Genomic DNA, 15,628 nt, shown 5'->3' on the forward strand with positions numbered 1-15,628 from the left:
ACCTGGTGGTGTGGGTCCTGAGGCTCCTGTACCTCCTTCCTGATGGTTGAGGGGGTAATAACTGTCCCTGAACCTGGTGGTGTGGGTCCTGAGGCTCCTGTACCTCCTTTCTGATGGTTGAGGGGTAATAACTGTCCCTGGACCTGGTGGTGTGGGTCCTGAGGCTCCTGTACCTCCTTCCTGATGGTTGAGGGGTAATAACTGTTCCTGAACCTGGTGATGTGGGTCCTGAGGCTCCTGTACCTCCTTCCTGATGGTTGAGAGGGTAATAACTGTTCCTGAACCTGGTGATGTGGGTCCTGAGGCTCCTGTACCTCCTTCCTGATGGTTGAGGGGTAATAACTGTTCCTGAACCTGGTGGTGTGGGTCCTGAGGCTCCTGTACCTCCTTCCTGATGGTTGAGGGGTAATAACTGTTCCTGAACCTGGTGGTGTGGGTCCTGAGGCTCCTGTACCTCCTTCCTGATGGTTGAGGGGTAATAACTGTTCCTGAACCTGGTGGTGTGGGTCCTGAGGCTCCTGTACCTCCTTCCTGATGGTTGAGGGGTAATAACTGTTCCTGAACCTGGTGGTGTGGGTCCTGAGGCTCCTGTACCTCCTTCCTGATGGTTGAGGGGTAATAACTGTTCCTGAACCTGGTGGTGTGGGTCCTGAGGCTCCTGTACCTCCTTCCTGATGGTTGAGGGGTAATAACTGTCCCTGAACCTGGTGGTGTGGGTCCTGAGGCTCCTGTACCTCTTTCCTGATGGTTGAGGGGTAATAACTGTTCCTGAACCTGGTGGTGTGGGTCCTGAGGCTCCTGTACCTCCTTCCTGATGGTTGAGGGGTAATAACTGTTCCTGAACTTGGTGGTGTGGGTCCTGAGGCTCCTGTACCTCCTTCCTGATGGTTGAGGGGGTAATAACTGTTCCTGAACCTGGTGGTGTGGGACCTGAGGCTCCTGTACCTCCTTCCCGATGGTTGAGGGGGTAATAACTGTTCCTGAACCCGGTGGTGTGGGTCTAGAGGGTGCTGTACCTCCTTCCTGATGGGTGAGGGGGTAATAACTAATCCTGAACCAGGCGGTGTGGGTCCTGACGCTCCTGTACCTCCTTCCTGACGGTTGAGGGGTAATAACTGTCCCTGAACCTGGTGGTGTGGGTCCTGAGGCTCCTCTACCTCCTTCCTGACGGTTGAGGGGTAATAACTGTCGCTGAACCTGGTGGTGTGGGTCCTGAGGCTCCTGTACCTCCTTCCTGACGGTTGGGGGGTAATAACTGTTCCTGAACCTGGTGGTGTGGGACCTGAGGCTCCTGTACCTCCTTCCTGACGGTTGAGGGGTAATAACTGTCCCTGAACCTGGTGGTGTGGGTCCTGAGGCTCCTGTACCTCCTTCCTGATGGTTGAGGGGCAATAACTGTCCCTGAACCTGGTGGTGTGGGTCCTGAGGCTCCTGTTCCTCCTTCCTGATGGTTGAGGGTAATAACTGTCCCTGAACCTGGTGGAGTGGGTCTTGAGACTCCTGTACCTCCTTCCAGATGGGTGAGGGGGTAATAACTAATCCTGAACCAGGCGGTGTGGGACCTGAGGCTCCTGTACTTCCTTCCTGATGGTTGAGGGGTAATAACTGTCCCTGAACCTGGTGGTGTTGGTCCTGAGGCTCCTGTGCCTACTTCCAGGTGGTTCAGGGGTAATAACTGTCCCTGAACCTGGTGGTGTGGGTCCTGAGGCTCCTGTGCCTCCTTCCTGATGGTTCAGGGGTAATAACTGTCCCTGAACCTGGTGGTGTGGGTCCTGAGGCTCCTGTGCCTCCTTCCTGATGGTTCAGGGGTAATAACTGTCCCTGAACCTGGTGGTGTGGGTCCTGAGGCTCCTGTACCTCCTTCCTGATGGTTCAGGGGTAATAACTGTCCCTGAACCTGGTGGTGTGGGACCTGAGGCTCCTGTACCTCCTTCCTGATGGTTCAGGGGTAATAACTGTCCCTGAACCTGGTGGTGTGGGCCCTTGAGGTTCCTGTACCTCCTTTCTGGTGGTTGAGGGGTAATAACTGTTCCTGAACCTGGTGGGGTGGGTCCTGAGGTTCCTGTACCTCCTTCCTGATGGTTCAGGGGTAATAACTGTCCCTGAACCTGGTGGTGTGGGTCCTGAGGCTCCTGTACCTCCTTCCTGATGGTTCAGGGGTAATAACTGTTCCTGAACCTGGTGGTGTGGGTCCTGAGGCTCCTGTACCTCCTTCCTGATGGTTGAGGGGTAATAACTGTTCCTGAACCTGGTGGTGTGGGTCCTGAGGCTCCTGTACCTCCTTCCTGATGGTTGAGGGGTAATAACTGTTCCTGAGCCTGGTGGTGTGGGACCTGAGGCTCCTGTACCTCCTTCCTGATGGTTGAGGGGTAATAACTGTTCCTGAACCTGTTTGTGTGGGTCCTGAGGCTCCTGTACCTCCTTTCTGATGGTTGAGGGGTAATAACTGTTCCTGAACCTGGTGGTGTGTGTTCTGAGGCTCCTGTACCTCCTTTCTGATGGTTGAGGGGCAATAACTGTTCCTGAACCCAGTGGTGTGAGTCCTCAATCTGTATCTAAATACATGAACACCCTGGGCCTGTTCTGCACTGTGTCTGTAAATACAGAAATGCCCAGGGTCCGTTCCACTCTGTGTCTCTAATACATAAATACCCAGGGTCTGTTCCACTCTGTGTCTCTAATACATAAATACCCAGGGTCTGTTCCACTCTGTGTCTCTAAATACGTAAATAACCACGGTTTGTTCCACTCTGTGTCTCTAAATACATAAACACCCATCGTCTGTTGCACTTTTTGTCTCTAAATACATAAATACCCAGGGTCCGTTCCACTCTGTGTCTCTAAATACATAAATACCCAGGGTCTGTTCCACTCTGTGTCTCTAAATACGTAAATAACCACGGTTTGTTCCACTCTGTGTCTCTAAATACATAAACACCCATCGTCTGTTGCACTTTTTGTCTCTAAATACATAAATACCCAGGGTCTGTTCCACTCTGTATCTCTAAATACATAAATACCGAGGGTCTGTTGCACTCTGTGTTTGTAAATACATACATACCCAGGGTCTGTTCCACTCTGTGTCTGTAAATACATAAATATCCATGGTCTGTTCCACTCCGTGTCTCTAAATACATAAATACCCAGGGTCTTTTCCACTCCGTGTCTCTAAATACATAAATACCCAGCGTCTTTTCCACTCTGTGTCTGTGAATACATAAATACCCAGGGTCTGTTCCACTCTGTGTCTGTAAATACGTAAATACCCAGGGTCTGTTCCACTCTCTGTCTCAAAATACTTAAATACCTAGGGTCTGTTCCACTCTGTGTCTGTGAATACATAAATACCCAGGGCCTGTTCCACTCTGTATCTCTAAATACATAAATACCGAGGGTCTGTTGCACTCTGTGTTTGTAAATACATACATACCCAGGGTCTGTTCCACTCTGTGTCTCTAAATACATAACTACCCACGGTCTGTTCAACACTGTGTCTGTGAATTCATAAATACGCAGAGTCTGTTCCACTCTGTATCTCTACATACATAAATACCAAGGTTCTGTTCCTCACTGTGTCTGTAAATACATAAATACCCGGGGTCTGTTCCACTCTGTGTCTGGAAATACATAAACACCGAGCGTCTGTTACACTCTTTGTCTCTTAATACATAAATCCCCAGGGTCCGTTCCCTTCTGTGTCTGTAAATACATAAATGCCCAGGGTCTGTTCCACTCTGTGTCTCTAAATACATAACTACCCAGGGTCTGTTCCGCTCTGCATCTGTAAATACATAAATGCCCAGGGTCTGTTCCACTCTGTGTCTCTAAATGAATAAACGCCCAGGGTCTGTCCATTCTGTTTTTGTAAATACATAAATACCCAGGGTCCGTTCCACTTTGTGACTGTGAATTCATAAATACGCAGAGTCTGTTCCACTCTGTATCTCTAAATACATAAATACCCAGGGTCTGTTGCACACTGTGTTTGTAAATACATACATACCCTGGCTATGTTCCACTCCGTGTCTGTAAATACATAAATACACACGGTCTGTTCCACTCTGTGCCTGTAAATTCATAAATATCCAGGGTCTGTTGCAGTTTGTGTTTGTAAATACATACATACCCAGTCTGTTCCACTCAGTGTCAGTAAATTCATAAATACCCACGGTCTGTTCCACTCTGTGTCTGTAAATACATAAATACCCAGGGTCTGTTCCACTCTGTGTCTCTAAATACATAAATACCCAGGGTCTGTTCCACTCTGTGTCTCTAAATATATAAGTATCCAGGGTCTCTTCCAATCTCTGTCTGTAAATACGTAAATGCCCAGGGTCTGTTCCACTCTGTGTCTCTAAATACATAAATACCCAGGGTCTGTTCCACTCTGTGTCTCTAAATACATAAATACCCAGGGTCCGTTCCACTCTGTGTCTCTAAATACATAAATACCCAGGGTCTGTTCCACTCTGTGTCTCTAAATACATAAATACCCAGGGTCTGTTCCACTCTGTGTCTCTAAATACATAAATACCCTGGGTCTGTTCCACTCTGTGTCTGTAAATACATAAATACCCTGGGTCTGTTCCACTCTGTGTCTGTAAATACATAAATACCCAGGGTCTGTTCCACTCTGTGTCTCTAAATGTATAAGTATCCAGGGTCTCTTCCAATCTCTGTCTGTAAATACGTAAAGACCCAGGGTCTGATCCACTCTGTGTCTGTAAATATATAAATACCCAGGGTCCGCTCCACTCAGTCTCCGTAAATAGATAAATACCCAGGGTCTGTTCCATCTGTGTTTGTAAATACATAAGTACCCAGGGTTTGTTCCACTCCATGTATCTAAATACATAAATACCCAGTGTATGTTCCACTCTGTGTCCCTAAATACATAAGTATCCACGGTCTGTTCCACTCTGAATCTGTAAATACATAAATGCCCAGGGTCTGTTCCACTCTGTGTCTCTAAATACATAAATACCCACGGTCTGTTCCACTCTGTGTCTCTACATACATAAATATGAAGGTTCTGTTCCTCAGTGTGTCCATAAATACATAAATACCCAGGGTCTGTTCCACTCTGTGTCTCTAAATGAATAAACGCCCAGGGTCTGTCCACTCTGTTTTTGTAAATACATAAATACCCACGGTCTGTTCCACTCTTTGTCTCTACATACATAAATACCAAGGTTCTGTTCCTCACTGTGTCTGTAAATACATAAATACCCGGGGTCTGTTCCACTCTGTGTCTAGAAATACATAAACACCGAGCGTCTGTTACACTCTTTGTCTCTGAATACATAAATCCCCAGGGTCCGTTCCCTTCTGTGTCTGTAAATACATAAATGCCCAGGGTCTGTTCCACTCTGTGTCTCTAAATACATAACTACCCAGGGTCTGTTCCACTCTGTGTCTCTACATACATAAATACCCACAGTCTGTTCCACTCTGTGTCTCTACATACATAAATACCAAGGTTCTGTTCCTCACTGTGTCTATAAATACATAAATACCCAGGGTCTGTTGCACACTGTGTTTGTAAATACATACATACCCTGGCTATGTTCCACTCCGTGTCTGTAAATACATAAATACACACGGTCTGTTCCACTCTGTGTCTGTATCTACATAAACACCCAGGGTCTGTTCCACTCTGTGTCTGTAAATACATAAATATCGAGAGACTATTCCACTCTGCGTCTGTAAATACATACATACCCATGGTCTGTTCCACTCTGTGTCCCTAAATACATAAATAACCACGGTTTGTTCCACTCTGTGTCTCTAAATACATAAACACCCAGCGTCTGTTGCACTTTTTGTCTCTAAATACATAAATACCCAGGGTCCGTTCCACACTGTGTCTGTGAATTCATGAATACGCAGAGTCTGTTCCACTCTGTATCTCTAAATACATAAATACCGAGGGTCTGTTGCACTCTCTGTTTGTAAATACATACATACCCAGGGTCTGTTCCACTCTGTGTCTGTAAATACATAAATATCCATGGTCTGTTCCACTCCGTGTCTCTAAATACATAAATACCCAGGGCCTCTTCCACTCTGTGTCTGTAAATACATAAATATCGAGAGACTATTCCACTCTGCGTCTGTAAATACATAAACACCCAGCGTCTGTTGCACTTTTTGTCTCTAAATACATAAATACCCAGAGTCTGTTCCACTCTGTGTCTGTAAATACGTAAATACCCAGGGTCTGTTCCACTCTCTGTCTCAAAATACTTAAATACCCAGGGTCTGTTCCACTCTGTGTCTCTAAATACATAAATACCTAGGGTCTGTTCCACTCTGTGTCTCTGAATACATAAATACCCAAGGTCTGTTCTACTCTGTGTCTCTAAATACTTAAATACCCACGGTTTGTTCCACTCTGTGTCCCTAAATACATAAATACCCAGGGTCCGTTCCACTCTGTGTCTGTGAATTCATAAATACGCAGAGTCTGTTCCACTCAGTATCTCTAAATGCATAAATACCGAGGGTCTGTTGCACTCTGTGTTTGTAAATACATACATACCCAGGGTCTGTTCCACTCTGTGTCTGTAAATACATAAATATCCATGGTCTGTTCCACTCCGTGTCTCTAAATACATGAATACCCAGGGTCTGTTCCACTCTGTGTCTCTAAATACATAAATACCCAGGGTCTGTTCCACTCTGTGTCTCTAAATACATAAATACCCACAGTCTGTTCCACTCTGTGTCTCTAAATGTATAAGTATCCAGGGTCTCTTACAATCTCTGTCTGTAAATACGTAAAGACCCAGGGTCTGATCCACTCTGTGTCTGTAAATACATAAATATCCAGGGTCTGCTCCACTCAGTCTCCGTAAATAGATAAATACCCAGGGTCTGTTCCATCTGTGTTTGTAAATACATAAGTACCCAGGGTTTGTTCCACTCCATGTATATAAATACATAAATACCCAGGGTCTGTTCCTCACTGTGTCTGTACATACATAAATACCCAGGGCCTGTTCCACTCTGCATCTGTAAATACATAAATGCCCAGGGACTGTTCCACTCTGTGTCTGTAAATTCATAACTACCCACGGTCTGTTCCACTCTGTGTCTCTACATACATAAATACCAAGGTTCTGTTCCTCACTGTGTCTGTAAATACATAAATACCCGGGGTCTGTTCCTCACTGTGTCTAGAAATACATAAACACCGAGCGTCTGTTACACTCTTTGTCTCCAAATACAAAATCCCCAGGGTCCGTTCCCTTCTGTGTCTGTAAATACATAAATACCCAGGGTCTGTTCCACTCTGTGTCTGAAAATACATAAATACCCAGAGTCTGTTCCACTCTGTTTCTGTAAATACAGAAATACCCAGGGTCTGTTCCACTCTGTGTCTCTAAATACATAAATACCCAGGGTCTGTTCCACTCTGTTTCTGTAAATACAGAAATACCCAGGGTCCGTTCCACTCTGTGTCTCTAAATACATAAATACCCATAGTCTGTTCCACTCTGTGTCTCTAAATACATAAATACCCAGGGTCTGTTCCACTCTGTGTCTCTAAATACATAAATACTCATAGTCTGTTCCACTCTGTGTCTCTAAATACATAATTACCCAGGGCCTCTTCCACTCTGTGTCTTTAAATACATAAATATCGAGAGACTATTCCACTCTGCGTCTGTAAATACATACATACCCATGGTCTGTTCCACTCTGTGTCCCTAAATACATAAATAACCACGGTTTGTTCCACTCTGTGTCTCTAAATACATAAACACCCAGCGTCTGTTGCACTTTTTGTCTCTAAATTCATAAATACCCAGGGTCTGTTCCACTCTGTGTCTCTAAATACATAAATACCCAGGGTCTGTTCCACTCTCTGTCTCTAAATACATAAATACCCTGGGTCTATTCGACTCTGCGTCTCTAACTACATAAATACCCAGGGTCTGTTCCACTCTGTGTCTCTAAATACATAAATACCCAGGGTGTTTTCCACTCTGTGTCTCTAAATACATAAATACCCTGGGTCTGTTCCACTCTGTGTCTGTAAATATGTAATTACCCAGGGTCTGTTCCACTCTGTTTCTCTAAATACTTAAATACCCAGGGTCTGTTCCACTCTGTGTCTCTAAATATATAATACCCAGGGTCTGTTCCACTCTGTGTCTCTAAATACATAAATACCCAGGGTCTGTTCCACTCTGTGTCTCTAAATACATAAATACCCAGGGTCTGTTGCACTCTGTGTCTCTGAATACATAAATACCCAGGGTCTGTTCCACTCTGTGTCTCTAAATACATAATTACCCAGGGTCTGTTCCTCTCTGTGTCTGTAAATACATAAATACCCATGGTCTGTTCCACTCTGTGTCTCTAAATACTTAATTACCCAGGGTCTGTTCCACTCTGTTTCTCTAAATACATAAATACCCAGCGTCTGTTCCACTCTGTGTCTGAATACATAAATACCCAGGGTCTGTTCCACTCTGTGTTTGTAAATACATAAATACCCAGGGTCTGTTCCACTCTGTGTCTGTAAATACATAAATACCCAGGGTCTGTTCCAATCGGTGTCCCTAAATACATAAATACCCAGGGTGTGTTCCACTCGGTGTCTGTAAATACATAAATACCCAGGGTCTGTTCCACTCTGTGTCTGTAAATACATTAATACCCGGGGTCTGTTGCATTCTGTGTCTGTAAATACATAAATATCCAGGGTCTGTTCCACTCTGTGTCTCTAAATACATAAATACCCAGGGTCTGTTCCACTCTGTGTCTGTAAATACATAAATACCCAGGGTCCGTTCCACTCTGTGTCTCTAAATACATAAATACCCAGGGTCCGTTCCACTCTCTGTCTCCAAATACATAAATACCCAGGGTCTGTTCCACTCTGTGTCTCTAAATACATAAATACCCAGGGTCTGTTCCACTCTGCGTCTGTAAATACATAAATGCCCAGGGTGTGTTCCACTCTGTGTCTCTGAATACATAAATATCCATGGTCTGTTCCACTCTGTGTCTCTAAATACATAACTACCCAGGGTCTGTTCCACTCTGCATCTGTAAATACATAAATACCCAGGGTCTGTTCCACTGTGCGTCTGTAAATACATAAATACCCAGGGTCCGTTCCACACTGTGTCTGTGAATTCATGAATACGCAGAGTCTGTTCCACTCTGTATCTCTAAATACATAAATACCGAGGGTCTGTTGCACTCTCTGTTTGTAAATACATACATACCCAGGGTCTGTTCCACTCTGTGTCTGTAAATACATAAATATCCATGGTCTGTTCCACTCCGTGTCTCTAAATACATAAATACCCAGGGCCTCTTCCACTCTGTGTCTGTAAATACATAAATATCGAGAGACTATTCCACTCTGCGTCTGTAAATACATAAACACCCAGCGTCTGTTGCACTTTTTGTCTCTAAATACATAAATACCCAGAGTCTGTTCCACTCTGTGTCTGTAAATACGTAAATACCCAGGGTCTGTTCCACTCTCTGTCTCAAAATACTTAAATACCCAGGGTCTGTTCCACTCTGTGTCTGTAAATACATAAATACCTAGGGTCTGTTCCACTCTGTGTCTAGAAATACATAAACACCGAGCGTCTGTTACACTCTTTGTCTCCAAATACAAAATCCCCAGGGTCCGTTCCCTTCTGTGTCTGTAAATACATAAATACCCAGGGTCTGTTCCACTCTGTGTCTGAAAATACATAAATACCCAGAGTCTGTTCCACTCTGTTTCTGTAAATACAGAAATACCCAGGGTCTGTTCCACTCTGTGTCTCTAAATACATAAATACCCAGGGTCTGTTCCACTCTGTGTCTCTAAATACATAATTACCCAGGGTCTGTTCCACTCTGTTTCTGTAAATACAGAAATACCCAGGGTCCGTTCCACTCTGTGTCTCTAAATACATAAATACCCATAGTCTGTTCCACTCTGTGTCTCTAAATACATAAATACCCAGGGTCTGTTCCACTCTGTGTCTCTAAATACATAAATACTCATAGTCTGTTCCACTCTGTGTCTCTAAATACATAATTACCCAGGGCCTCTTCCACTCTGTGTCTTTAAATACATAAATATCGAGAGACTATTCCACTCTGCGTCTGTAAATACATACATACCCATGGTCTGTTCCACTCTGTGTCTCTGAATACATAAATACCCAGGGTCTGTTCCACTCTGTGTCTCTGAATACATAAATACCCAGGGTCTGTTCCACTCTGTGTCTCTGAATACATAAATACCCAGGGTCTGTTCCACTCTGTGTCTGTAAATACATAAATACCCAGGGTCTGTTCCACTCTGTGTCCGTAAATACATAAATACCCAGGGTCTGTTCCACTCTGTGTCCGTAAATACATAAATACCCAGGGTCTGTTCCACTCTGTGTCCGTAAATACATAAATACCCAGGGTCTGTTCCACTCTGTGTCCGTAAATACATAAATACCCATGGTCTGTTCCACTCTGTGTCTCTAAATACATAAATACCCAGGGTCTGTTCCAATCGGTGTCCCTAAATACATAAATACCCAGGGTGTGTTCCACTCGGTGTCTGTAAATACATAAATACCCAGGGTCTGTTCCACTCTCTGTCTCTAAATACATAAATACCCAGGGTCTGTTCCACTCTGTGTCTGTAAATACATTAATACCCGGGGTCTGTTGCATTCTGTGTCTCTAAATACATAAATACCCAGGGCTGTTCCACTCTGTGTCTCTAAATGCATAAATACCCAGGGTCTGTTCCAGTCTGTGTCTGTAAATACATAAATACCCAGGGTCTGTTCCACTCTGTGTCTCTAAATATATAATACCCAGGGTCTGTTCCACTCTGTGTCTGTAAATACATTAATACCCGGGGTCTGTTCCACTCTGTGTCTGTAAATACATAAATACCCAGGGCCTGTTCCACTCTGTGTCTCTAAATGCATAAATACCCAGGGTCTGTCCCACTCTGTGTCTCTAAATGCATAAATACCCAGGGTCTGTTCCACTCTGTGTCTCTAAATGCATAAATACCCAGGGTCTGTTCCAGTCTGTGTCTGTAAATACATATATACTCAGGGTCTGTTCCACTCTGTGTCCGTAAATACATAAATACCCAGGGTCTGTTCCACTCTGTGTCTGTAAATACATAAATACCCAGGGTCTGTTCCACTCTGTGTCCGTAAATACATAAATACCCAGGGTCCGTTCCACTCTGTGTCCGTAAATACAGAAATACCCAGGGTCTGTTCCACTCTGTGTCTCTAAATATATAAGTATCCAGGGTCTCTTCCAATCTCTGTCTGTAAATACGTAAATGCCCAGGGTCTGATCCACTCTGTGTCTCTAAATACATAAATACCCAGGGTCTGTTCCACTCTGTGTCTCTAAATACATAAATACCCAGGGTCTGTTCCACTCTGTGTCTGTAAATACATAAATACCCAGGGTCTGTTCCACTCTGTGTCTCTAAATACATAAACACCCAGCGTCTGTTGCACTTTTTGTCTCTAAATACATAAATACCCAGGGTCCGTTCCACACTGTGTCTGTGAATTCATGAATACGCAGAGTCTGTTCCACTCTGTATCTCTAAATACATAAATACCGAGGGTCTGTTGCACTCTCTGTTTGTAAATACATACATACCCAGGGTCTGTTCCACTCTGTGTCTGTAAATACATAAATATCCATGGTCTGTTCCACTCTGTGTCTGTAAATACATAAATACCCAGAGTCTGTTCCACTCCGTGTCTCTAAATACATAAATACCCAGGGCCTCTTCCACTCTGTGTCTGTAAATACATAAATATCGAGAGACTATTCCACTCTGCGTCTGTAAATACATAAACACCCAGCGTCTGTTGCACTTTTTGTCTCTAAATACATAAATACCCAGAGTCTGTTCCACTCTGTGTCTGTAAATACGTAAATACCCAGGGTCTGTTCCACTCTCTGTCTCAAAATACTTAAATACCCAGGGTCTGTTCCACTCTGTGTCTGTAAATACATAAATACCTAGGGTCTGTTCCACTCTGTGTCTCTGAATACATAAATACCCAGGGTCTGTTCTACTCTGTGTCTCTAAATACATAAATACCCAGGGTCTGTTCCAATCGGTGTCCCTAAATACATAAATACCCAGGGTGTGTTCCACTCGGTGTCTGTAAATACATAAATACCCAGGGTCTGTTCCACTCTCTGTCTCTAAATACATAAATACCCAGGGTCTGTTCCACTCTGTGTCTGTAAATACATTAATACCCGGGGTCTGTTGCATTCTGTGTCTCTAAATACATAAATACCCAGGGCTGTTCCACTCTGTGTCTCTAAATGCATAAATACCCAGGGTCTGTTCCAGTCTGTGTCTGTAAATACATAAATACCCAGGGTCTGTTCCACTCTGTGTCTCTAAATATATAATACCCAGGGTCTGTTCCACTCTGTGTCTGTAAATACATTAATACCCGGGGTCTGTTCCACTCTGTGTCTGTAAATACATAAATACCCAGGGCCTGTTCCACTCTGTGTCTCTAAATGCATAAATACCCAGGGTCTGTCCCACTCTGTGTCTCTAAATGCATAAATACCCAGGGTCTGTTCCACTCTGTGTCTCTAAATGCATAAATACCCAGGGTCTGTTCCAGTCTGTGTCTGTAAATACATATATACTCAGGGTCTGTTCCACTCTGTGTCCGTAAATACATAAATACCCAGGGTCTGTTCCACTCTGTGTCTGTAAATACATAAATACCCAGGGTCTGTTCCACTCTGTGTCCGTAAATACATAAATACCCAGGGTCCGTTCCACTCTGTGTCCGTAAATACAGAAATACCCAGGGTCTGTTCCACTCTGTGTCTCTAAATATATAAGTATCCAGGGTCTCTTCCAATCTCTGTCTGTAAATACGTAAATGCCCAGGGTCTGATCCACTCTGTGTCTCTAAATACATAAATACCCAGGGTCTGTTCCACTCTGTGTCTCTAAATACATAAATACCCAGGGTCTGTTCCACTCTGTGTCTGTAAATACATAAATACCCAGGGTCTGTTCCACCCTGTGTCTCTAAATACATAAACACCCAGCGTCTGTTGCACTTTTTGTCTCTAAATACATAAATACCCAGGGTCCGTTCCACACTGTGTCTGTGAATTCATGAATACGCAGAGTCTGTTCCACTCTGTATCTCTAAATACATAAATACCGAGGGTCTGTTGCACTCTCTGTTTGTAAATACATACATACCCAGGGTCTGTTCCACTCTGTGTCTGTAAATACATAAATATCCATGGTCTGTTCCACTCTGTGTCTGTAAATACATAAATACCCAGAGTCTGTTCCACTCCGTGTCTCTAAATACATAAATACCCAGGGCCTCTTCCACTCTGTGTCTGTAAATACATAAATATCGAGAGACTATTCCACTCTGCGTCTGTAAATACATAAACACCCAGCGTCTGTTGCACTTTTTGTCTCTAAATACATAAATACCCAGAGTCTGTTCCACTCTGTGTCTGTAAATACGTAAATACCCAGGGTCTGTTCCACTCTCTGTCTCAAAATACTTAAATACCCAGGGTCTGTTCCACTCTGTGTCTGTAAATACATAAATACCTAGGGTCTGTTCCACTCTGTGTCTCTGAATACATAAATACCCAGGGTCTGTTCTACTCTGTGTCTCTAAATACTTAAATACCCACGGTTTGTTCCACTCTGTGTCCCTAAATACATAAATACCCAGGGTCCGTTCCACTCTGTGTCTGTGAATTCATAAATACGCAGAGTCTGTTCCACTCAGTATCTCTAAATGCATAAATACCGAGGGTCTGTTCCACTCTGTGTCTGTAAATACATAAATATCCATGGTCTGTTCCACTCCGTGTCTCTAAATACATAAATACCAAGGGCCTCTTCCACTCTGTGTCTCTAAATACATAAATACCCAGGGTCTGTTCCACTCTGTGTCCGTAAATACATAAATACCCAGGGTCCGTTCCACTCTGTGTCCGTAAATACATAAATACCCAGGGTCTGTTCCACTCTGTGTCTCTAAATATATAAGTATCCAGGGTCTCTTCCAATCTCTGTCTGTAAATACGTAAATGCCCAGGGTCTGATCCACTCTGTGTCTCTAAATACATAAATACCCAGGGTCTGTTCCACTCTGTGTCTCTAAATACATAAATACCCAGGGTCTGTTCCACTCTGTGTCTGTAAATACATAAATACCCAGGGTCTGTTCCACTCTGTGTCTCTAAATACATAAATACCCAGGGTCTGTTCCACTCCGTGTCTCTAAATACATAAATACCCAGGGTCTGTTTCACTCTGTGTCCCTAAATACATAAATACCCTGGGTCTGTTCCACTCTGTGTCTGTAAATACATAAATACCCTGGGTCTGTTCCACTCTGTGTCTGTAAATACATAAATACCCAGGGTCTGTTCCACTCTGTGTCTGTAAATACATAAATACCCAGGGTCTGTTCCACTCTGTGTCTCTAAATGTATAAGTATCCAGGGTCTCTTCCAATCTCTGTCTGTAAATACGTAAAGACCCAGGGTCTGATCCACTCTGTGTCTGTAAATACATAAATATCCAGGGTCTGCTCCACTCAGTCTCCGTAAATAGATAAATACCCAGGGTCTGTTCCATCTGTGTTTGTAAATACATAAGTACCCAGGGTTTGTTCCACTCCATGTATCTAAATACATAAATACCCAGTGTATGTTCCACTCTGTGTCCCTAAATACATAAGTATCCACGGTCTGTTCCACTCTGAATCTGTAAATACATAAATGCCCAGGGTCTGTTCCACTCTGTGTCTCTAAATACATAAATACCCACGGTCTGTTCCACTCTGTGTCTCTACATACATAAATACGAAGGTTCTGTTCCTCAGTGTGTCCATAAATACATAAATACCCAGGGTCTGTTCCACTCTGTGTCTCTAAATGAATAAACGCCCAGGGTCTGTCCACTCTGTTTTTGTAAATACATAAATACCCACGGTCTGTTCCACTCTTTGTCTCTACATACATAAATACCAAGGTTCTGTTCCTCACTGTGTCTGTAAATACATAAATACCCGGGGTCTGTTCCACTCTGTGTCTAGAAATACATAAACACCGAGCGTCTGTTACACTCTTTGTCTCTGAATACATAAATCCCCAGGGTCCGTTCCCTTCTGTGTCTGTAAATACATAAATGCCCAGGGTCTGTTCCACTCTGTGTCTCTAAATACATAACTACCCAGGGTCTGTTCCACTCTGTGTCTCTACATACATAAATACCCACAGTCTGTTCCACTCTGTGTCTCTACATACATAAATACCAAGGTTCTGTTCCTCACTGTGTCTATAAATACATAAATACCCAGGGTCTGTTGCACACTGTGTTTGTAAATACATACATACCCTGGCTATGTTCCACTCCGTGTCTGTAAATACATAAATACACACGGTCTGTTCCACTCTGTGTCTGTATCTACATAAACACCCAGGGTCTGTTCCACTCTGTGTCTGTAAATACATAAATATCGAGAGACTATTCCACTCTGCGTCTGTAAATACATACATACCCATGGTCTGTTCCACTCTGTGTCCCTAAATACATAAA

At 43.7% G+C, this 15,628-nt stretch overlaps 1 protein-coding gene across 1 annotated transcript in view; it reads right to left on the reverse strand.

Moving 5' to 3' along the window:
* LOC140191844 (uncharacterized) overlaps positions 1 to 5,725 on the reverse strand; it is a 66,137-nt gene extending 60,412 nt beyond the window's left edge. Inside the window, exon 1 of the mRNA XM_072249635.1 lies at positions 5,722 to 5,725. Within this exon, the coding sequence (XP_072105736.1) occupies positions 5,722 to 5,725 (4 nt within the window). The remainder of the gene's footprint in view (positions 1 to 5,721) is intronic.
* Positions 5,726 to 15,628: the final 9,903 nt, after the last annotated feature.

Source organism: Mobula birostris, chromosome X (genome assembly GCF_030028105.1).
Source record: "Mobula birostris isolate sMobBir1 chromosome X, sMobBir1.hap1, whole genome shotgun sequence".
Lineage (NCBI taxonomy): Eukaryota > Metazoa > Chordata > Chondrichthyes > Myliobatiformes > Myliobatidae > Mobula > Mobula birostris.